Source organism: Sinohyriopsis cumingii, chromosome 15 (assembly GCF_028554795.1).
Source record: "Sinohyriopsis cumingii isolate HCF-2022 chromosome 15, ASM2855479v2, whole genome shotgun sequence".
NCBI classification, from domain to species: domain Eukaryota; kingdom Metazoa; phylum Mollusca; class Bivalvia; order Unionida; family Unionidae; genus Sinohyriopsis; species Sinohyriopsis cumingii.
In genome coordinates, this window is record NC_142975.1 from 53699457 (window position 1) to 53725895 (window position 26439).

Sequence of the window (26439 nt, forward strand, 5' to 3'; positions counted from 1 at the left end):
AATGTTATCAATCACATTTAATCAGACCAACTAAACATTTCTTGTAATAGTTATTCAATGCTGTTTTTAAGTTGTTCATATATTGTTTTGTGAAGCTAAACACTGGATGATTTTCTACAATGGGGTTTGTAATGATTGTGTTTTTGTAATGAGAGAGGAAAAGACCTGTTTCTAGAAACACGTTTATTCCATAGCATACAAATTATAACTGACCTGCTTGTCAGACCTACATCTAGCACCCTATCTGTCAGCCTTATCTCAGATCTCTAAGATGCTGATTCAGCAGTAGGAAAGTTTATACTACCGTATAGCACTGATTCTAGATCACTACATCCCTCCTTTTCTTTCAGATTTAAAATCTGTTTTTAAAGTGTAAATCAGTTCAGTATTATTTCAAACTAGTCATAATGATAATAATAATAATACATTTCTTAACAACAGAAATTCACATAATAGAAATTCACAAGTGATTTTTTTTTTGTTGTTGATAATGTACAAAATGGTAAACTGAGAACTGGGTAAAGTAGGTTTACAGTTCTCATGGCTAAGTCCTAATAATATTAGTCCTAATAATAATGTAGTGTTCTAGAAGCAGTGCTATACGGTAATATAAACTTTCCCACTGCTGAATCAGCAACTTAGAGATCTGAGATAAGGCTGACAGATAGTGTGCTAGATGCAGGTCAGATATAGTTTTTTCTTGCCAAAATTTGTAGATTTCAAATTTGTGGTTCTTCTTTGGTGCGAAATAGTTTGTCAACTTTTCTATGGCAGTTGGATATTCTTCTCCTGTCTCTTGGAGGGTTTCAAAAATACTGTTTACTTCATCTCCTGCATAGTGTAAAAGCAATGTACGTCGATATTTTGGGTCTCTGATGTCCGTGCCAATCAGGTTATCAAGTCCCAATTTTTCCATTGAACGTCCAGTGCGTCTTCATGGACTGAGAATGGTGGGAAAATGGGCAAACTTGCAGCCATTATCAGAGATAAAGAATTTCACTACAAGTGTACAACATAGCAGCAGGTCTGTTATAATTTTTGAGTAGAATGACTCAAATGTCCTTATTCTTCCCTTGTTAGCCTCTGCTTTTTCAGCTATATCCTCGTCACCATTGTAATTTTTGGGTTTTGTAATGAGAGAGGAAAAGACCTGTTTGTACAAACACATGTTCCCTTAATAGTATACAAACGATATCTGACCTGCTTGTCAGACCTACATCTATCACCCTGTCAGCCTTATCTCAGATCTCTAAGATGCTGATTCAGCAGTGGGAAAGTTAATATTACCGTATAGCACTGCTTCTAGAACACTGCCTCGTTGCATGCAATAAAAAGTGTTACTGAAGTATAATTTATTTTCACAGGTCTCAGTTATTTTAGTTTTGGGTAACAACATTTTCATGGGTTGCCTGCCAAAGTTTGCAGATTTGTAGGTATTTAATTTTGTTGATTAATCTCAACAAATACCTCAAATAAAGAATACAAGACAATGACGACAGCAAACAACGGTCACTTCAATTGATAAAACAGTACGATTACTGCAGGTTACATTAAAATGCATGAAAGATCGGACCTAATTATTCTTGGCTTTGAGGATACAGGACTCTTATTAAGTGAATGATTTCATGATTATTTTGCTGACAAGTATCTGTCTACCTGATAATTTGACTCAATGCTGATTCAGTGATTTTGTCCTCAAATCGATGAAATGTGAGCTTTAGAACTTTGCCATAATCAGAATACTTGTATATACATGGCATTTCATTGGTAATTGTACTTCAAGCAATAGTTTTTGTATTTAACAGTCATGTTATTCACTGAGATTAAGGAAACGGAAGTATGGATAAAATGAGTTGTGCTTTCATGAGGATTTAAATATTCTGACAAAAATTTCATTTTAATGAAGAATCTGTTTGAATATCAAATCTCAGTTTTTTCTTATTTTTTCTTTCCTTGTCAGAAATGACAGTTTTTAATACCTTATGCATTTTCTCATTTCCATCTATACTAACTTTTTTTTAACAACATACTGATTTAAGGCAGTGAGTAAATTATGACTACTGGATACCAAATACATATGTGTGAATTAAAACAATATATAACATGCTTTAAAATCCTTTTTTTAAAAGGTGATATTAAAACAAATACATGTAAAAGTTAATATTTTTAAAACCAGATTAGAGAATTAATCTTGCTTATCTCTTGGAATGAAACACAATACCCAAAAAAAACAAAGAGGTTGGTGGTGCTTTTTTAAATATGTGGCTAATTTTTTTGTGGTTCAGGGTAATAAGGAAATCCACAAAAATTGGTACCCCACAACAATTTGTAATATTAAAGTAGATCATAAAGACTCTACCATACCTCTACACAAAGAAGACAGATGAACTGATATCTGATAATAGTGTATAACATTAATGTATACATAATGATGAAAAGCAAAATCACATAAAACAAATAGAGAAAATATGTGTTAACAAAATAAAAATGGACATCTATCACAATGTACTGTGTTATCTAGTTTTGACAGCAAAATATAGGGGTTTTCTGGTTAAACTCTCAATTGCTAAAACATTCTTTGCAAAATATTTGTCAGTATTTTAATGAGTCCTAAATGTCTACCCCAATCAACAAAACAGCTTGGAAACAATCGATTCTGGTAGAAGATTGAACCATTTGCAGGATTTACAGGAAAATATAATGGTGGAAATCCTACGGACATTAGATTTTATAGTAATGATTTTAATTGAATAATATACAACAAAAACTGAATATATTATCAACCTGAAATGAGCAGTTAAACCTGTCTATAAAATACATTCAGGAGATCACCTAAATTTGTCCTTTATAGACAGGTGTGTCTTTGATAAAGATTAAAAATGATCATCAAAAAAAGGAACCCATAAATTTTACCATTTATGAACAATTGTCCTTTATATGGAGGGAGCCAATGGTAACTCAATTTGCTGATTGCTTGTGAAATATTGGAGAACCGTATATATACACTTATAAGTCAGGTCCATCTGCAAATAACACTAGACCTGGTCTGCTGTCATATAATGTGCCATCTACAAATAACACTAGACCTGGTCTGCTGTCATTTAATGTGCCATCTGCAAATAATACTAGACCTGGTCTGCTGTCATATAATGTGCCATCTGCAAATAACACTAGACCTGGTCTGCTGTCATATAATGTGCCATCTGCAAATAACACTAGACCTGGTCTGCTGTCATATAATGTGCCATCTACAAATAACACTAGACCTGGTCTGCTGTCATATAATGTGCCATCTGCAAATAACACTAGACCTGGTCTGCTTTCATATAATGTGCCATCTACAAATAACACTAGACCTGGTCTGCTTTCATATAATGTGCCATCTGCAAATAACACTAGACCTGGTCTGCTGTCATATAATGTGCCATCTGCAAATAACACTAGACCTGGTCTGCTGTCATATAATGTGCCATCTACAAATAACACTAGACCTGGTCTGCTGTCATATAATGTGCCATCTACAAATAATACTAGACCTGGTCTGCTGTCATATAATGTGCCATCTACAAATAACACTAGACCTGGTCTGCTGTCATATAATGTGCCAGCAGCAAATAACACTAGACCTGGTCTGCTGTCATATAATGTGCCAGCAGCAAATAACACTAGACCTGGTCTGCTGTCATATAATGTGCCATCTATAAATAACACTAGACCTGGTCTGCTGTCACATAATGTGCCAGCAGATCAAGGTCTGTACGGTTTGTTTTACTGATTTTACTGATTACTCCTATCAAACTGCAAAGACCCAAATCTGCTGGCACATTATGCAATGGCAGATTTGTGTTAATGCAGTGCAGTTGGGTCTCTTAACTATACAAGAAGCCAATGAAATTACCTATTGCACAATCCACTTTGATCATTTGATGTAAAGAACAAGCAAGCAAAATGTACATTAACTCTAAAATATGCGATGAAATAATACAATGATAACAGCTAACAATATACATTTTATATTTACTTACAAAGAATATGTTTGGAGTGAATGCCATAAAATCAGGTTTGAACAGTATCATTGTAATAGTGGGTGATTGTGTGTGTAAAAAGTATGTCATAATGTAGTGATGAAACAAAAGCATGGACGGAATGTGTTGAAATCTGGACGGAAAGCTGCAATATCTAAATTAGACATATTTGACACAAAAATGAGGAATAATTTCAACATGTGAAAATAAATATCATTACACCTGAAATTACAAAGATGTAGACAAACATCATTTGGTTGAACAACATTGCAACATTGTTTGGTTGAAATTACACAAGAGAACAGTACAAGTATAGACCCAAAAAGTTACTTTGTTGCACTGCTGACAAAAAGTTTTATATAAATTATAAGGGGGGGGGGTCAGCTTAAACCCGGGTCAGGGTATAAACTTAAAAGTTTAAAAAAAATAAAAATCCGTGTCCTAAGATGTATATGCACTTAGAAAAAATACATTCTTGGTGTCCCAACACGTTTTAAACTACAATGATTGCTTTTGTTATTATTTTGCATGTGCGTATTTTCTGATTTCTCCAACACGAAATTAAGTAAAGGTAAATAATGACTTCATAATTTACAGGCCGGTTTGAGTTTACCCATGAGACCATACTGTACTATAATGTACAGCACTTACCCACTACACAGTGCAAATTGTGCCTAGCATCACTTTAATCCTTGTTTATTCCCAAACATATTAAATGCTGATTTGTTTTATTCATTGTTCTGACCAAATCACATTCTTCCAGATAAGACTACAGCAAGACGGTAAAAGCTGTTTTATTTATGTTGATGCACTCACTCATGAGTTACTCTTTTTCAATGATATAAGCCATGCTACAAATTGAGGTAATCTTTATGAAAAGGTACACACTTTCAATTGTGCATGGCACATAACCAGCATCACTGTTACATGTTCATGAAAGAATGGGGGGCCCAGAGTGGCCGAGTGGTATAAAGCACTCACCATTATGGATCACTGCCATCTCATCTCTGTTGGCATGGGTTTGAGTCTCAGGCTCAGCCAGTGTGGGTAGGTGAGAAAACTTGCCAGTAGCTTCTTGTGGGTCAGTGGTTCTTTCTGGGGTTTTCCCAGGTTCTTCCTCCACCATTTATACTGGCTGCCATGTATGATCTATCTTGTGCTTAAAAATGGCATTAAACCCTGCAACAACATCATGAAAGAATGGTAATAATAAAGGCTAAAATTCTAAATACAGAGCAACTAAGATCATCATCAATCTACTTTACTTTTGTTTTGGCTGAACAAAATCATAATTTTCCACACAATGGAAAACTGAATGTTTCAACGACTCCTTTGTTTATAATTGGCGGATTTTTCTTTTGTTTTTTGACAGCAATACAGGCCAGTAAATCATTAAAACCCTGAAACTGGTTTGGGACAAGAGGGAATTTTGACTGGCAACTATACCAGTACTTTGATGTGTAATTGCCTTTCACTTTTCACTCCATAATATTAGCACGATTACTGTAGTTTCGTAAAACAGGGTGTAAGGTTGCTTACATCAATGCAAACTAGAACTCAGTTTTTACAGTATTAGCATAATTTTTGAAGCATTATTTCTGAAACTTCATTACTGTACTTTGGAGATATCATTCAAGTTTAGGGCAGTGGTGCCCATGATTTGATTTGTACTTCATTCAGCAGAATATACTTCATTCATTGTGTGTCCAAACCTGCAATGTACAAGTGGTGGCACCATTATGTAAATACACTCACTAGCCTAATTGTGATTGTTGGGGTCAGCTTATATATATATATATATATATATATATATATATATATATATATATATATATATATATAAGGGGTCAAGCTAGATTTGAATATTGTAGGTAAAAGTGACTTTTCTTTTTTCTCCTTTTGGACAGAACAGGTTGAAGTGAGAGTTGAACAGAGAGAAGCGGGAATAAAGCAAGAAATTTGTGTGTTATCTTACTGAATTATGCCCTCTATTTCCCAGCGTGCATATCTGCATTTAACATTGGGTGTAAGGAATACTTTATTTTCAAGTAGAAAATTTTCTGAGTTCTATGTTTATTATAACCACATTTGGTATTTGTATACACATTATCATTTTCATATCTAGTGTATTTTGCCATGTGACCTTAAAAAAGCACAGGAAAAGCTATACATTGTAATGAATTTTAACTGATAGGAGTAACTAGATTACAATATTGTAACTGCAAGTTAGTAAACATACTTAATAAAATAATCTTAACCCAAGAGAGTTTGTTTTTACTTTTTGAAAGTTCTTTATAAAATGGTAGTTGAAAAGAATTCTAAATGTGTTTGAGACAACCCCTGTACTGTGTAAAAGAGAGCAATCATATTCAGATCATAATGTGCTTCAGACAACCCCTGTACCATATTCAAGAGAGCAAGCATGTTCAGATTATAATGTGTTTGAGACAACCCCTGTACCGTGTTCAAGAGAGCAAGCATATTCAGATCATAATGTGTTTGAGACAACCCCTGTACCATGTACAAGACAGTAAGCATGTTCAGATCATACTGTTCATCCTAATTTCTTTGTTTCTGATAAAACATTATTAACTATTCATAAACAACACAATGAAGCATTAAAGTCAAGACATGATTGAACTAAATCATTCTAACCAACAAAACCAACACAGCCAATGTGTGAGCGCATCTGTTTTAAAAAGGAGTTTTCTTAATGTGACTATTATCTTTCTAGCTTCACTACAACAGTCCACTGATATGATTGAATATTTAAGGTTTTATTATTTGTCTATGTACTTGTAGTTACATTAGGCATTGGTTAGTATTTGCTTTGCTGCATTTCTTTAGTAATTTCATAAAAATTAGTGAAGTCAGAAAACAACTTTGACTTTACAGTGCTTCTCAAATTGCACAACATAACGTTGTTCAATAAGTTTTGACCTATATAATTACATTTTGGGTAAATCTTCAATAACTTTCTATGGATTGTATATTTTACTTAATATATTTTCCCAATGTTTAAAAAATAGACAATCTGATCAAGCGGTACTTCTCAAACACGGTAATGTCTGTCATTATTTCCACATGACAGATTCACCTAGTTTTTACCTGATTTTATTAAGAAAATAATGCACGCTCTTCAGTTCAGATTAACAAATCTATTCTAAAAGCACAAATTGCTATTTTCAATCTATTGCCGAAGCTTCAAAACACAAGTTTGTATGTTTTTATCATCAATGGGTAACTTGTGGAAACTCGGCAGTGACAGTTGCTAACATCAATCAGCTATTAAAACACATGCCTGTGAATGTGCAAGAATTTGTTTGTCAATGCAACTGATAGCAACAACAGCTATTTGATGGCTTTATGCTGACCTACATTTCAACTTGAGCTACAAATAACTACCTGGCTATGGTGAAGGAGCATCTAAAAAAACTACAACTGCCCCATGTATCTCTAAAAAATCACAGGGCAAAGTCATTTTCACTTTCCTAATGAAAGAAGTTAAATTATTATATTTTTTAGGTGGCTTAATTGTCTGGTAGTGTGACCCATGAGTATTCTTATTCTGAACCAAGTAGAAAATGTCGACATCTGCATTATTATAATTAAGTTTCATTGTGTTTTAAATTGCTGGGGGGTGGGGGTGATTTCATATAATAATACTGAAGAAAATAATAGATCCTGTCCATAAACAAATGAATACAGGTGATGAATATTATGGAATGGTGAAAACATAAACAGACTCCTCAAATATGCCACAGACAACTGCAGCATGAGACAGGCTCATAACATATCCCTGTTCTTGAATATGGATCCAAGACAGAATTTTTCTTCACTTCATTCAGGATCCAGAATGGTAACAGCAGAGCAAAGAAAACTGAAAAAAGAAATGATATTAGAATTTTTTAAGTATAATGTTATTTTATTGGCTGCAAAAGGTAATACCTCTGAAACTTCAAACTCTGAACTGTTTCATTTTTAGGATAGGTAGATTCCTGCTTGATCAAAATCCTGATCACCTTGTCTCAATGTTTTTAAAATCTGCCGACAGCCACTACATTTTTAGGAACATTAGAAATGACCCTTTCTCTAAGTTATAATGGCATTAATGGCATTCAATATTCATCAAAGAAATGGTATTACTGTAAGAAAAATAATGAGGGAATTTATCTTAGAAAAATCATATATATTACATGATTAAATTTGCTATCCCTTAAAAATCCTCCTGTTTCCTTAATGTATTTTTATTTATCTGTAATACTTATTTTGTCAGAGAGAGAGAGAGAGAGAGAGAGTGAGAGAGATAGATGGAAATAGAACAAGCATAAGGATAATTTGTCTTCATATAACTGATAATACTTTGTAAATTTGAAGACAGTTAAGGGTCTCAAAGGAAATCAGGTCAACTCAACTGAGCTATCTGCTATTAAAATATTATTATTATTTTTATTATTATTATTATCATTATTATTATTATCATTATTATTATTATCATTATTTTTATTATTATTATCATTATTATTATTATTATTATTATTATTATTTTTATTATTATTATTTTTATTATTATTATTATCATTATTATTATTATTATTATTATTTTTATTATTATTATTATTCATTACATATCTTAAAATGCACTTAATCATGCAGGTATTAAATAACATTAAAAAGCAAGACTTACTCATGCTTGCAACAGAAAACCAGGTCAATGTGGCTGATATCCAGTACAGCTCAGGGGTGCTGCTTTTCTGTATATTGATATAATGATGAAGTGATAAAAATGAACTAGAACAGGCAGCTGTTACAGAGAGAATAATGTTTACCAAATTAATGTTTCAAATGAAAAAGCAGTAATTGAAGAAAGGTGATGTACATGACCTTTGTGGCAGGTTTGGCTACCACATGAAACTTAAATGTACTATGTTATGTTTTTGTGGACTTTAACATAATTTTTCAGTCCACGATAGGCTATATAGTATGTTAGGTAGCAAACTCTCTCCATGTTGGTCTAGCTGAGGCTAAAAAACATGGACAGAGGTAAGCTGTGTGTGATCTACAAAGGTAAATGCACTAGACTAATCAGTAACCTCTAAGATATTTGTAACATCAAATACATTTATAATATGATGTAAAATGAATAATGCATAGTAAAATGAGTACTGTACTGTAAAATGAGTACTGTATATTCAAATGATTACTGTACTGTAAAATATGTATTGTACTGTAAAATAAGTACTGTACTGTAAAATGAGTACAATATAGTAAAATGAGTACTGTATAGTATAATCAGTACTGTATAGTAAAATGATTTTACTGCACTGTAAAATATGTACTGTATAGTAAAATGAGCACTGTACTGTAAAATGAGTACTGTATATTCAAATGATTACCGTACTGTAAAATATGTATTGTACTGTAAAATAAGTACTGTACTGTAAAATGAGTATGGTATAGTAAAATGAGTACTGTCCTGTAAAATAAGAATTGTATTTTAGAATAAGTACTATGTTATAAAATTACTACTGGTATTGTATTATAAAATACGTAATATATTCTACATAAGTACTGTATCTTAAAACAAATACTGGTACCTGTATTGTTAAATTTCTACACCATGTTCATGCCACATATGTGACAATATTTTTTAAAGTGATCTATCAGTTCACTTTCAAATGAAAAAAGTAAGACTAACTCCATGTTTTGTGAATAAATGAAAGACTGAATAAAACACCTACATATTATAGAATTATGACACAGCATCTCATTCCATGATACATAATCTAACTAAATTTTGAGCAATCTTAAGTCTGTCTCATTCAAAAATATAATTATTTTTAAATTTATTCCTGGTCACATTTTTTCCCCATTATTTTCTGAAACTGATGAATATGTGCAGTGTTGCCCCATGAGCAATGGATTGTGGGTCTCCAGCATTTTTGCTGTATGTCCCCATAAATCTCTACCCGTTCACCCTTGAATGAAATTTTTCATCAGAAAAAAATAAAGCTAGCAATGGCCAAAGCTGCTAAATGTGATAAAATCTGTAAGATGACAAATTAATAAACCAATTTTAAAACAGTATATTTGACAATAAAAACACTCAAGGCCTGAGGTAGTTGGCCAAAAATTGCAATGTAAAGTCTGTTACAACTGGTAGTGTAACCTTAATGCAATGAATATTTAATTAACTTCGAGGTTGATTTGGTAACAAATGAGACTACATTTATGCAAATAAACAATATGTCATTTAATTAATTCATTAATTTAATTTCTTAATTTTAAAAGAAAACATATTCAGAAAAATGTATATTTATTATAATGTGTACTGGTAGATAATGAGTGAATTCTAAAATTAACTGAGAGCAAGACCTGGAATAGAAAACTCCATGGTGCAGGTCAATTGAGGTCTACCAGACATTTAAACATGGAATTTTTTCAAGCTACTTTGAACCATGTAGAATGTTTATTAATATAATTTAAGTGTCCATGGAAAATATGATAGTACAATGTAGATGGCAAAGTTAAGGTCACAAGACTATCAAAGCTAATATAACTATTTAATTTTTCTACACTATTAACATTATGTACACCTATTTTTCTTTCTCACATAAAATCTTGAGCATCCCCCAGATGTGAAGGGCAGGAGACACCTTGTCTTCTGACCTTGGGATTGTAGGTACAACACTGCATGTGGTATTTACATGCTGCAAAAAATCCCAATCACTATATCCTGAAAATTGCAGTTTCATAATTAAAAATTAATAAACATGATGCCATCTGTAATTTTTTTTCATGTCTGGCATAGATGAATTTGAATAATAGTTTACCAACAAAGATCATGGTTGACCAGCTGTGTTAAACAGTAAACTAATGAATTAATGGTTAAATCATCAGTGTTCTCCCCAACTTTCCACAAATGGGGCCCTTATAGCCCACAGGCTAAAATCTAAAGACTCATTTCACTTTCAGGGGGTATTTCCTATTATTTTATTGTTTCTATCAATGTCACTTGCTTCCTACATCACCACAATTATGAATATTTAAATTCCCTTGAAATAATGTGATCATTTCTTAATTGTATCATTAAAATCATTTTTGAGTCAAAAATAGTATTTAGGACAATTATCAGTGTCTTCTTATACATTCTTTATGCCTGAATGGTTGAACTATCATTCCCTGTACTGTCCTTTTTGTCATCATCAATAATTTCATTTAAGTCATTTTCTCTAGTCTTAAAATCAACATAACTGCATTTGTATCAGACCTTCAGTCACTATCATCATCAATGACCAGATGATTCATCATGATAAATCCATAATTCTTTAATTCCTTACAATTACTTATGATATATATGTTCTTTTATGTTTACAATGTTTTTACTTAATATCTATATTTTAACTGAGATGTATGGACTATGTAGTCTGAAACAAAGAATTCTTATCTTATCTTCTTATCTTATCTTAACAATGTATGTTAAAGGGCTATGTAATCTTGAGTAATGAGAAGCTTGTCATATGGTCTGAGTGTTTTAATCAAGCCTCTTGATGACTTAGAGGAATTTCCTAATGGTCAGTAAGTACATGAAGCCCAAGCTGGTACAAGAGTTATTTTTGTGTGAAACTGAATATGCACTGCAGATGTCTATTTTTGCCTCTTCTAATTTCACTTCCTGAATAAAATATTGTATCATACTGAAGGAACAGGAGTAAAAGTCTTTCTCAGAGACTTGCCATGGGGGCTTTAAGTAAAACCTGCACCTTTCAAATCTGGAATGCTAATCAGTGAGTCATCATGGTTTCTGATTGAAAATCAAGGCACCCAAAAGCTGCTCCTTTAAAAATCGTACAGAAAATTACTTAAATCACACAGGACACACTGTATCCTCACTAAAAAGCCCCTCAGCATATTGCCCTTATTGTAAGAAAGGGGTGATCAGGATCCCATATAACTGTCCAGCCTTTGTTTTATCATTGCTAATGAGGACCAATTAAAATGTGATATCACCTCAAAAAATACCTTTTATTTTTATTTTTATTCACTATTATGGCAACACCTCTGTTGGAACATCCCTCAGTGCAAGTTCCCTCACTTATCAACTGTGTTATAATGTGTTAGCACCGGACATTGTCAGACATCAATGGTTGTGTGTGCGTGTGACCATAAAAATATCACATAAGATTTTATGCCATCTTTTTTAACCTAGCTTGTAACATAGTGGTTGATTTATTCAGTTTCATTATTGTTAAACTGGAACTTAAATTTTGGCATCATGACCATGAATATTATCCCCATTATTGATAAATCATTGTCATAAATTCATGAAATTGTTATATGCTCATGAAAGTTTTGTGATTTAAAGAACATATGTGACTCTTATAGTATACTTACACAATCCTCTGACTGTAGAAAAAATCCAAGTAGAACAAGTGATTCTATAAAATCAACCATCCCAAAGATATGGAATGCAACTTTGATCTGTCTGGGCACTGGAATCATTATGGAGAAAAGGAAAGAAAATCCTGTAAAAACAATGAACATTTTCAATGTAGACTCAGAAGTTCACAAGTAAAATATCAGTTCTAAGCTTTCCATTGGCTTCATCAATATCAAGCTTCCCTTAAAACTCCATTGGAGTAATAAGCACAGAATTTATTCTGCAGAAACAAAAGTGAGTGCATCTAACATTCAATATAACTTTGCTAAGCGATGCACAGCTCTGACAATCAAACTCTGCCAAGCTCTCTTAAAAATCAAGTTGAATACCATATTTGGTTGAAATTCTTCAACAATTGTTGTTGCTGTTGTAGGGTTTAACACCATTTTTCAGCACAAGATAGACTGACTATATATGGTGGCCAGTAATAATGGTGGAGGAAGAACCCGGGAAAACCCCAGAAAGAACCACCAACCCACAAGAAGCTACTGGCAAGCTTTCTCATATACCCACATTAGTCGAACCCGAGACTCAAACCCACACAGACAGAGGTGATCTGTAACGGTGAGCACTTTATACCACTTGGCCACTCAGGGCCCCCTTCAACAATTGAAGGAGTTACAGTTCAAAACCAAAAGTGGGTTAAAAAAAACATTTTTGATGGTGCTGTGTGGTTTAATGTTATTTTTCAGTACACAATAGGCTATGCATGGCGGCCAGTATTAATGGTGGAGGAAGAACCTGGGAAAACCCCGAGAAGAACCACCAACCCACGAAAAGCTACTGGCAAGCTTTCTCACATACCCACATTGGCCAAATACTTGACTTGAACCCATGCAGAGAGAGGTGAGATGGCAAAGATCCGTAACGGAGAACGCTTTAAACCACTCATCCACTCATGGCCCCCTTCATTTTTGAAGAAACCATCCGTTTTCTTGGAAATGGGTCATGTACAATTGCTATAAATAGCAAATAAGGAAAATAATCTTAACGCTATTCTTGCACAGCAGTCATCTTTACAAGAATATTCTCAAATTTATATGAGTGAAAGCAAAGAGATAACAATGAAAATGACAACACAACTCATTATTGCTTTATTTTAATTTTATTTTTTAATAGCCTAATCCATATACATGCAAGCATGCAACATAATTAGGAGAAAAAGGTCTAATGATTACACCAAAATGGTTGGCATGTATTTGAGATGTTATAGAACTTGTTCTTTGAATTTCACATAAACTCAATGCTCATAGATGGAGATGTCAGGGAGACAGTTTATGTACTTCTGTCTGGTGAGCTCAGACAAGAATTCATGTACAGTCTTTAGGGATTTATCAAATTTTGAGGAACATACATGCAGTTTGCTGGGCAAATGTCCACAGATCTACTCTCACAATCTGTTAGACGGGTTTATCTGATAATTTACTGAAAATTTTGTTTGATAGTCAAAATGAAAACTTATTATGAGGACAACTGGTACAGACTCCATAAGTAAACAAGAAGTAATAGTCCACCTCTTTAGTAAAATTTGTCACAATTATCCACTACCATATATACTCACATATGAGTCTAGTCCAACTGGAAACTACTGATCCCCAGATCTGATCTGCCATTTCATAATGTGCCGACAGATCAAGGTCTATGCTGTTTGCAGTTGGACTCAACCTAAAAGTGAGTATATCTACTCAAATTTCTTGATTAATAAATCTGATCATCTTTGCAATCTTTCACACCTTCTCCACTGACCTTCTTCTTTCATATTGCAGAGACAACATTTGTAAAAGATGAGACAATTAAAAAAAAGAAGTCCTGAAAGAATGCATATTTAAATGTTTAGCAGAGTTGTTATTGTAGTTTCATGTAACTTTACACAGTTGAGCTTTCTTTTTTGCATATATTATATCTGCATGCCAATTTATTCTCTTATCCATATGGTTTCCTTTGAACTCCTATCACGAACATTTATCGTTTTTCTGTTTAACTCAAACATAGGTAACACCATGAACATCTAACATTTAGATATCCAATTCATAAAATATACGCATTCAGATCAAATAATATATTGCATCAATTTTTGCCAGTGTAGAAAATTGAGCAATTTAGCAGTCTAAAAGTAAGACTGGGAATAAATTCCGTCAAATTTTACCTCCTTAAACATCTTAATCTCTTTACAGCTACAATCACTAAAACAAAAAATAAATAAATTCAAAATCCCATTTCTGAACAGAATTGCTAAATTTTATGGCTATGGAAACAGCTAAATATTTATGGAAAGAAAACACAGGACTGTTTACAATAAATTCAGAAGACTAAACTTTACAAATTTCTCACCTATGACAAAGAAGGTGACAATGATGGAGACAATGAGAAGCTCAAAGAGATGTCCAGCACAGAAGCGGGATGATTTTTTCATGGCCAGGATGTAGATCTGGGGGATCAACAGCATCAGGGTGAACAGCAGACTGACAAAAAATCTGTAAAAACAGATGATATTCAAGGATGAAATTTTAGCCACCCGCAAAATTAAATTTATCCTGAGTTAGACCTCAATCTTTTTCTCAATCACATTTACTTTTAAATTCTTTTGGTAGTGCTGACCAGCCAGTTTGTAATATTATCCAATGCATTGGCAATATAAAAAAGAGAATAAATCAAACAATGGTTCTCACCCATCTGTTATATTGGTATGGCCATAGATCTAATTAAATTGGACAAAAATGTTTGTCATCACTACATTATTTAGTTCACTTCACTTTAATTCTTGGCTAATGAAAACCCACTTCACTTTAATTCTTGGCTAATGAAAACCAACTAATGTCATTTCAAATAATGAAATATCCCAATTTTATGTTTTATTGCCTTGTGGAAAATAACTCAATATAGCATTCCCTCACTTATAACATCACTTGCATACCACCACCAACTTGGTCATAAAGTGAGATCAGTGTATTACTGTGCTAACTAATTAAGGTAATGACCTGCAAGTTAGTCACTGTCACATCATTTCAATGAACAGCTGTTATTTTTTTAGCATGCTAAGCTGATGTTGGTATGAAAGGCTTCATGTTTGATTCCTTGTAGCAATATTCATATTTAAGAAGAATCCATACATTTTTCTTATTCTGAATTTTTTTTCCTGTATGTTAAGGGACTTCCTATTTTACCTACAGATTTATAGGTCAAGAAAACTTGAAAACACGTCTATTTGCTTGTGTGATAATTTTTTTATTAGAAAAAAGAGATCAGCATAAGTAAAGTGTGACTAAAGAAATATGATCCTAATTTGTAGGAAAGGGTCCATATGGGGGTGTGAGATATACCTGCAAAAATTTGGCCTCTCATTCCCGAATCACTTGACCACTACATAGTATCATAATTTGGGCAGTAAGGCATCAACCCAAAAATATAAATATCTGTGACAATATCTTAACTTACTTGACTAGGTACCAAGGATGGTCTCTGGTAGCTGGTGTATTACAACATCAAATCATGGAAGTAAAAAATTATAGCAGATAGAAGCATACCCTAGATGAATGTTAAGTGTAACTTTTTTGCATCAACTCTGTTTTCTGTCAGCACATGCTTGCATTTTAGGCTGTCAATCTACCTCTGAGACAATAGTGTGACAAGTGAAGGAGATGGGTTAAATGGGTCAATGCTGTGAGCGGCATGTAATACTAACATTAAAGCCCCAGATCTTTCATCAGTGGATACTACTTTGATCCCATATCCATCAATAGAGCAGATAGTGTAAGTGTGTTTTCCTTCAGGTCATTTATCTTAAGCTCATGTTTGTAACAAAGCATACACACTATTACCAACTGAAGTCTCCTTAGTTTAATCCAGATAAACACTATTACTGATTGAAGTCTCCTTAGTTTAGTCCAGTTAAACACTATTACCAACTTTTGTAATGGTGGCCATGTATTAAACTTGGGTCAAAATAAGAGCGCATCAAGGTTAATATGAATTTGTTTATAATAATAATAAAAATAATAATGACTTTATTTAAAGAGAGTAACACAGCTAGCTAAGAACTAACCTAACTTGATGCCCTCATACAAAGGAATTTATTTATTTTAGCTGTATATTTATCAATTGCTTAGCTTATATTGTGACATCACAGCAAGTGACAATCAATCAAGATCATACTGGAACAAACCTTTAGGTTCATTATGTCCTTCGTCTAAATAATGACCTTTTAAAGGAATATGGATACATACAAATCCAAATGAACACCTGCCACTTAAAGATCTGTAGAATCAAATTTTAAAAAATAACACCCATTACTGAAATAGTTGGTGTTGAATGCCTACATGACATGTGTGACTTGTCCTACAATGCTGTCGGGCATTTCTGCGCACCTAAGGTTTCTGTCACCAATATTGAGGCAAAAAACATACAGAATTCGGCCGATCTATGAAAATAAAATGCTGCAATGCTTAACATATGAAAAGAGGCAATTGTCACCAGAATATTCTGTTCAAAATATTATTAATTTTGGACACACCGGATACCACCTCTGTGTTTTCGTGACTCACGATATGTCTGCCTATTCTGCACATAGCTTTGAAAAGGGTAATGTTTATTAATCAGGCTATGGAAATGAAATACATTACTTTAGACTGTTTCTGTCAGCATTTCAGTCAAGTAATTAGGTTTATTGCTAGTTTTACAAAATTCAATGTAAGAATGCCAGAATGAGTAAAGTTCAACATTTTATAAAAAAAAATAAGCCATTATGTTCAAGAGAAACAACAATGAATAGAATGTAATGTGTTTACAATGTCTCATATATGGGGGGGGGTTACTTAGGAATTTAGAAACAGACTATACAGCAGGGAATTTCTCGAGAATACCATTCTAGTGGCAAGTTCACATTTCGGATAGCAGACAATTCTGAACGTGTGGGACAGCTTGCAAAATCTGAAACTTGGATTAAAATGCAGTATTGTTTTAAGGTATACATTTCGATCTTTTATATAATGTATTTATTTTTATGATTCTAAAAGATACATAATAAACAGGATTTTCTGGGTTACAAGTTCAAGAAGGTCATGGAGTGGGTTTTCATGTTGACATTTAGAAATCATTTTCATATGCAGTCAGGGTAGGAATGTGGGATATTTTTGTACACTTTATGAATATCATGATCATTCTTTCTTGATACAAATTGGATATTTAAACAGAAACAACACATGATCCAATGTTTACAGGAATGTGGTATCGTTGCACAAAATTACCTGATGCCCAGAATTGGCTGACACTGTCGTATAAGTATACAATGCTAACGGGCATTTCCACGCACATAAGGTTTCCATCTCCAATATTGAAGCAAAATGCATACCGAATTTGTACGATTGATGAAAATAAAATAAAGCAATGCTTACCATTTGAAAAGAGGCAATTGTCACCAGAATATTCTGTTCAAAATAATATTAATTTTGGACACAGGGGATACCACCCACATGTTTTCCTGACTCCCGATATGTCGGCCTATTCTGAAAACAGCTTTGAAAAGATGTAATGTTTATCCATCAGGCTACAGAAATGAAATATATTATTTTGGACTGTTTCTGTCAGCAGTTCAGTCGAGTAATTAGGCCAGGTTTATAGTTAGCCTTACAAAATTCAACCTAAAAATGCCAATAAATGGCAAGAGATATTAAGCCAACTAAACTGATCTTGTAAAAAAGTTAGTAAAGTTCAACATTTTATAAAAAAGAATCATTATGTGGAAGAAAACCAACAATGTATAGGATGCAATGTGTTAATGGGGAAAAAATTACTACAGAATTTAGAAACAGGCTATACACTGGGGAATTTGTTGAGAATTTATGTTCTAGCAGCAAGTTGACACATTGGGTAGCAGATGAGTTTGTACCTGTGGGACAACTTCTTGCAAAATTGGAAACTTGGATTAAATTGCAGTATTGTTTTAAGGTACACATTTCCACCTTTTATATAATGTGTTTATTTGTATTATTCTAAAAGATGCATAGTAAATAGGATTTTCTGGGTTACAAGTTCAAGAAGGTCATGTAGTGGGTCTACCACAGGTGCTTGACGCAAGCTTGACATCGAGAAGAAAAAATACTATAATGTAAAGGAAAAAATCATACAGAGTGACAAAAATACTTAAGACTTCCACCATGACCCGTTCTGACATAGGACCCTCTCTATCATAATATATAAGAGAGAAGATATGGAACTTCCAAATACTTTGTTCCACCCATGACCCTTGATTTCCTTTTGCTATTCCCGTCTTTAAAGGCACACAATCATACTATATGGCTTGTTTTACTCCTTAGGTATTTTTCTATTCATTAAGCCATCATTGACTTTTCTGCATTGTACCAAACTGAAGTTATGGGCTCTGAAACGTGGCATTTTCACTAATTTTGTCTCCTCGACAAGTGCATACACATGTGAAAACCGGTGAAGAAAGCTACATGTACCATGTTTGCGACTCTACGATGCATTCCTTCTTGAATTACAGAACAGTGGTCGATGCAAAAGTAAGTTTTTACACACCACTAACTCGATTCAACTTTAGGAATCCTGTTCCATGCAAGAATTAGACATTGTCTTCTTCACTGCACAGAGGTCTCGCTAGGATTTTAAAACTAGGAGTCCAGGACTCCCATATTGGTATAAATAAGAGTCCCACCACCAAAAGTTGCAGTCCCGTCTATCACACAGAATCAACACAGATCTGAGTGCATATATTTTTAGATGGAGAGGTTTTCGTAATGAAATCACTCACTTTAATATAGCTTCTTTACAACAGTCCGTTGACAGGATTGCAAATTTATGGTCTACGTCCTTGTAGTAATTTTAGGCAATGATCACATAGTATCTGATTTGCTGTTTCCCCCCTGTATTTTCGCAAATACGTGTCAAGTCGGAAAACAGCTTAGACCTTAATGCGCATATTGCGAATTCCACAACATAGCATTGTCTTATACGTTTCAAACCAACATAATTTGCATTCTAAAGTTAAATCTTTAATAAAATAATACTTGGGCTTTGCTTTCAATGATTTGTATATTTTTCTGAAAATATTTGCCTGATGATTTATGAAAACAGACAACCTAATAAACAGGTACATCCCAGACTTAGCGAAGTTCGCCATTATTTCCTGTTAGGCCTACTCGTTCACTTACAGTTTCCAACTAATTTTAGGACAAAATCGTGTACAAGAGGCAGTTAATATATATCCAGATCACCGATTCTGATCTTAAAACATGTTTGCATGTTTTATCATCAAAAGATAACCTGCAGGAAATTGATACCTTACTTGGACAAGAGTTAATGGTCAATCAGCTATCAAAACATTTGCTTGTGAATGGGCTAGAGTTTGTTTGTCAACGTAATTGATATCAATGCTAGGCCTAGCTACTGATCTATTGATGAATACATTTCGCTACAACACTAGAACTAAGCGGGCTAAGGTGATGGGCATTTATAAAAACAAAGTATGGTCAGTCTTGTACCTCTTAAATAGCTCTTCTTCGCCCATCAGAGTGATACTGAATTTTGTCAATCCAAGTAAGGACATATTCCAAATACTAAGCTAGGCATCACACACTTTCTTACACTTAGCTACTATCCTATCTGAACTATCAATTCTACCAGCTTTAGCACTCTTCTGAATCTCATTACAATCTTCACAAGTTTGCCATTTAACCCCAAAATACTTATCCAAATTTACGAATGGCATTTTGTCTAAGTCTCAACATTCTCGTGCACTACCTAGTTCGATACATTTAGACATGAACACAATAACGAAAGCTAAAGTTGTTTATTTGATGTACTTTTGTAAATGACCACATGTACATCTCTGGGTCTTTCTGATTCTGAATTCAATCACTGTAAATATCAGTACATTTTCTACCCAGCTGCCAGTCAAATCCTTTGAACTTGCTGCCCAGCTATTGCATCATGTTCTTTTTGATGTACTCTTATAATGGCAACATGTATGTACATCAAGAAGTCTTTCAGTCATTGAATTCTGTCATTGTAAATATCAGCACAGCTAACTGATCAACACATTTTCCCACAAAGCAGGTGGCTGAAGCAAGACTGGTAAGTCTTTGAATTTCGCTGCACACCTATTACATGCGTACGGAGGACTCCCGCCTCAGTGATTTTCTGTGTCTCAGATCAAAAACTGGCATCCAAATACATGTAATTAAGCGTTTCCAAGATCTCTGCTGCACATACATCGTATACATGCATCTCTATTTTCAAAATAGGCAAACTATGCGGCACACACGTCAATGCAGAAATATGATTGGCTCAAAAGGTATACTTATTATCAGACAAGCACGGACTTGTTTCAGCAGTAAAACTTCGTGAAAATGCAACGTTTTGGAGCCCGTAACTTCACGTTGGTACATTGCAGAAAAGACAATAATGGCTTGATGAATAGAAAAATATCTCCGGAGTAAAACATTACAGTGTAGACGTGTGCCTTTAAAGACAGAAATAGCAGAAGGAAATTGAGGGTCACGGGTGGAATGAAGTATTTGGATATTCCGTACCTTCTCTCTTAAATATTATGACAAGAGGGTCCTAGTTTTGTCACTCTGTATGACTTTTTCTTTCAGATTATTTTTTTTTTATCAACATCATGCTCGCGTCGAGCACCTGTGGGATCTATATGTTGCCATTTAGAAATCACATTTTCATGTGCATTTTGAGTCTAAATGTGGGATATTTTTGTACACTTTATGAATATCACTTTCCTTAATTAATGTACAATCGTTCTTTCTTAATATAAAATGGCATTTTGAACCAAAAAAAACACGTGATCCGATGTTTACAGAAATGACGTATCGTTGCGCAGAATTACCCGAGGCGCCGAATTGGCCGTCATGGTGGTACTGTATATGTATACAGCATATGACTGGATGAGCACCACGTCATTAGGTCACATCTTTCATTTACATATTTTTACATATTTAATTGACGTCAATACATCACTTTTAAATCTTGACAGTAATGCAATTTAGTTGCGTGCATGCAGAGGTATAAAATGAAGTAATCTACTAATGCTGGTGTATGGAAACATTCTTGACGAAAACAAGAGACTCGAAATTAGGTATAATATACTCACATTTTTATTCTGTTGTTCTGTGGAAACCATCGCATTACGTGGTAAACAGAATGTGCCCAAAGGTAATGAAACATATTTTCCTTTTCGAAAACGATATATTACTAGTTTTTGCAGCTAAGTGGCCAGATTGTTAATTCTAATTTGTTTTAGCTTGATTATCAAGTAATTTGCTTACGCGGAACGATTACAAGTTGTTTACAAATGGTGACCGGATGCAAATTACTTTTACAGCTGAAGTTAAGAGAATGTTAGTAACCCTAACTTGAACCGGATGTCTGCTTTGGCCACAGAAGAAGAAGGACGAGAGACACAATCAAGCTTGATGTCTATAAAATACGATACAGTATCGAATGCAAATTCTAAAATATGTATAGCTATCAAGTAATCTAATAGTTTGCATATTATATTGTGATCTGAACAATTCAAGGTTCCCATTCTTGTATTTTGGTTTTGTTTCTTTTCGTTTTGATTGTTGGGGGATTTGTTTGGGGAGGTGGCATTTTTTTAAAAAAAAATTTCTTATTTGAGCATAATAAAATGTGCCTCCAACTCTTTCGAGGGTTAAACAGTAAAAAGTGCTATCTGCTTTTAACGAAAATTGAGTTAGTGCTTGTCGCAGAATAGAAACCGAGTGGGTTTTTGGACTAAATGAATAAGACAAACGCAATGTTTGAAAGATGGAAATTTATGAAATGAATTGATAAAGAAAAATATATGGTGTAAAAATACAATGATTCTCTCACGTTCTCGACACACGATTGACCCAATCACTCTACACGAACATTCACACATTGAAAATAAACCAAAAATATGAATTCAATATGAAATACAGATTCATGAAACCTCATGAACTGCAGATACGTTTCAAACAGTATTATATACTACAAGAGAGATTCACATAATCTCAAGTATGGACTCCGATTAAGATTCAAAATAATTTTATGATATTCAAATGTGTTTCTAAATAATGTCATAAACTATAAGATAGATTCACATAATCTCTTGGAACACAACTAAGATTCAAAATTATCTTATGAACACAACTAAGATTCAAAATAATCTTATGAACACAACTAAGATTCAAAATAATCTTATGAACATAAAAATGCACCCAATTGGAACAACACTTGAACCAAACGTAAGCTTCTAGACCCTTTGTACAGCCGCACGATTCCTTGGGTTGGCCCACACTCTTATCGGCCGATCGCATCCTTCATGGATCCACCACATGTACAGTCATACGTATACACACGTACATACAGCATACAGCCCCCTTTTGAATTAGCTACATCTACGTCCGTAGCTCAGACATACATACATACGTATCGACAGCACGCAGCCTTAAATACTCTGGAAACTCCAGACAGCTCTAAACAGCTTCAGATAGCTCTAGACATCTCTAGTCAACTCTAGTCAGCTCTAGTCATAGTAACAGTCACATTCAGCTACAATAAAATCAAACTGGTCATAATAATAGTTTCTGAAAAATCTCTATAAATATATGCTAATACATTGACCTCTAATAGTGATTTGTAATTTAAAGTTCAAATCTGCTTTGTAATAAATCATTATTGCGCGATAAGACATTACAAACCGAATAAGCTTCGCATATCAAATGAAATATAAATTTAACACTTAGCCCTATGACTGGAGAACAATGGAGAGCGTACACTCCTTGACATGATCCAAAACGACCAGTGTCGGTTTAGAAATTGATCTTACTTAAATCCATAGGAGAGTGAGCAATAGTCAGGGTAAAATACCCGTGCATATCATATTATTAATGTCTCTAGTCGCAAGTAATTTCCGGCGAGATAAATGTTAATACAGTCGCTTACCTGGAAAAACACTAAATCACCCTAGATAACGTTGTACGTATGTACAACGAAAAATAGTCAAATAGTTATAAGGCAAAACCAAGTTATTTTTTTACCTAATTCTGTGACAGTGCTATGTCTAAAATATGTCATTCTTTTCCTATACACACATAACCAAATACAAACTAAACATGGCATTTACTCATTCAAACACTTTGTGCAGGACAGAAAAGAGCAAAAGGAATGTGTGTTGTCGGTTCATATTTTTGTCAGTAAACATTTGATAACTCGCTAAAGCAATGTGAAAAGAGACTTTAGCACCTTGTTTCAGAGCAAGGAGTATACTGTAATTTAATATGATGCTAAAATAGGTACTGAAGTCACACACGTCTTTTTTTATTTATTCGGCCATTGACCAAAGTATAAATTATAAACTTAGGAAGATAAATAACTGGAGTGGACACACATTGATATTTTTGTAGTCTACATAATGTTGGTAAGTCATATAATCGCATGCATTTGACATAGTATACATAATTTGTAAAACATTTTTTCTTAGCTTGTAGGCAAATTATATAAACTGTACTGTTTTTCTGATTACCTCTTCTGGCTATGTGTCTCGAAGACATTGCTCACTTCAGAACTGGCCGGGTTGAAGTTTTAATGTTTTATAGGTATGCTGAGGGCCTCGAGATCGGAGTAGATGCCATACAGCACCTTCATCTGTTGGACGAGGTGTTGATAATACCAGTAGTGAATGGTGACGATAGCGAGACTAGGGGACTTTAATGTTAAAATAGGTGGTTTGTAACATAGGGACTATGTAAATTTAACATGGGAGCACAGGATATGGAATATAGGGACAAGGGGAATTTAACATGGTGGGATGGGACTGTCTAGGGACAATGGGAATTTAAAATGGGGAATTTTAACATGGATGGGACTTTAGAGGGACATCGGATTGGGTCTGTCTGTTAAAGACTCGATGAGTTACTTGGCCATGCCTTTGAGTCGAATGCCTAAAACATTTGGAATGACAGAAATGGCTGAAGGTTATTTTCCTCACTTTTTCAATACGGAAGCCAATCAACATGCCGTTCTACCCATTTGCCTGAGGCTCACGAGTACGACCCCGACAACATGCGCACCGAACAACGAGAAGATTTCTGCGCTTGGTACCAGGCTCATGCCTCCGACCCCTTCGACTTTCAGGAAGAAATGTTAAAGTATTGTCGTTCCGACGTGGACATTTTACGACGTTGCTGTGGAAAATTTCGAGAACTGTTCATGGAACACGGAGGGGTCGATCCTTTGAAAGAAGCTTGCACCATTGCCAAAGCGTGTTCCTTAGTGTACCGCCAACGATTCATGCCTCAAAAGACCGTGGCTGTCATCAGTCCTCAAACGACCAACTATGTCAAACGTCAAAACTTTACCTTATGGACATACTGATATCACCCAGTATAAAAAGGGACGACTTCCAAGAACGACACTTCATTGCGAGGACAAGTAACGAGAAAGATGAATCACTCTACGCAGATGAAAAAAGAGAAGGAACAAACATCACTGACCTCTTTCACTACCATACCGTCACAGCAAAGTGCGTCCAAGAAGGGAAAGGATTCAGTAGACCTACAGGAGTATTTTAGCATCCAAATGACTCAGACAACGACCTCAAGAAAATTTAGAACGATAACTTACACCTACATGGTGAAATTTAGAGACTTCGCGTCTGACATTTCAGCTGAGGAAGTAGCAGGTTTCATTACGGACCTACTTGACTCACTGTTAGAGGAACTCAAATGTCATTGCCAAGTCAAAGATCGAGGTCGTTTGAGCCTGTCTATGTATCACGACAGTTTGAACTCACCTGTATGTCTCGGATTTAGCACACTTGCAGAAATAACTTCTTCCAAACTTTTGAGGGCTATTGAAGACGTGCAGTCCTTGAGAGGAAAATTTGACATCACCGAAGGAAAAGTAACCGTTCATATGGTATACGTTGTACCTCCATGGGAAGAAGACGATGACTGCACTTGATCTGCTTACTGATAAGTGTACCTAGCACGATGGATATAACAGCCGATTTACGAATGAAACGGACGAAGTGATAGGAAACACCTACGCTGGGACACAAGTGCTAGCTGGCCAGATTTTTAACAACGTGTGAGACGAAGAGAGAGAGAAACATGAACTTTGTCCTATTTGATTGCATGTTACTTGTTTTGTGTTAGCTTTTTCTTATAAATGAACATTAAATGTAAACAGGTTTACTAGAGCCAAGAACTAAATAACTAGTAAATAGGTTTGTTTGATGTAGAAATGCTTATGTATTAAATGGATAGTGCTTAGACCAAAGCACAGGCCTGAGAGCTCATGTATATACTTGAATAAATGTTTTGAACCCATACAATAGATTTTTCTCTTTTGAGCCTCTATTCTCTCTGTGAGGTTTTCTTTAGAACATTTTTGTCGTCTTTTCTGTGTGTTTAAATGTGTATTTGTATGTTTGTCCCTATCTACCCTTTGTCCTTACAAATACATTAAAATCCCTATAAAATGTCTTGACCCTATAAACCTCATGACGTCACCCAATGTTCAATTCCCATTGACATCCAGGTGACATTCCCATGTTAAATTCCCACTGACGCCAAAGTGCAAAGTGACATTCCCATGTTAAAGTCCCATTGACGCCAAAGTGCAAACCCCTATTTTAACGTTAAAGTCCATTGACGCTAAGGTGACCCCATATATTACTACTATACTGTAAACCAAAGCTAAATAGCAAACATTCAACAATAAACTTGGTAATACAATAGTTATAACTTATAGACTAGAAATTAATAAACTTACACACCTCTACAGCTGAAGATGTGCAAGTCCTTGAAACAGACTTCTGTCTGACAAGACTATCCGTATTGTAAAGAAATGTACGTACGGTGAGGTATTTATACACAGACATAGTCTGTGCATTGTAGGCATTCTGTTTGTCCCATCGAGAGCACTTCGCACGTGCGGCATGGGATGAACCGAACT

The 26439-nt window shown here is 34.4% G+C and overlaps 1 protein-coding gene across 2 annotated transcripts in view; it reads right to left on the reverse strand.

Moving 5' to 3' along the window:
* LOC149781812 (uncharacterized) overlaps nt 1–21784 on the reverse strand; it is a 22575-nt gene extending 791 nt beyond the window's left edge. The window contains exons 1-6 of one of the 2 annotated variants that reach the window (XR_016414790.1): nt 21587–21784; nt 14797–14939; nt 12420–12550; nt 8713–8779; nt 3672–7905; nt 1–3581 (exon numbers count right to left, since the gene is read on the reverse strand). The exon at nt 1–3581 is cut by the window's left edge and continues 791 nt beyond it. Coding sequence is in view for 1 of the 2 variants with exons in the window: in XM_089935984.1 (XP_089792110.1) it covers nt 7775–7905; nt 8713–8779; nt 12420–12550; nt 14797–14939; nt 21587–21660 (546 nt within the window). In the remaining variant the exon portion in view is untranslated. Of the gene's footprint in view, nt 7906–8712; nt 8780–12419; nt 12551–14796; nt 14940–21586 lie in introns of both variants that reach the window. The other variant, XM_089935984.1, reaches the window with a different exon arrangement.
* Between the last annotated feature and the right edge of the window lie 4655 nt (nt 21785–26439).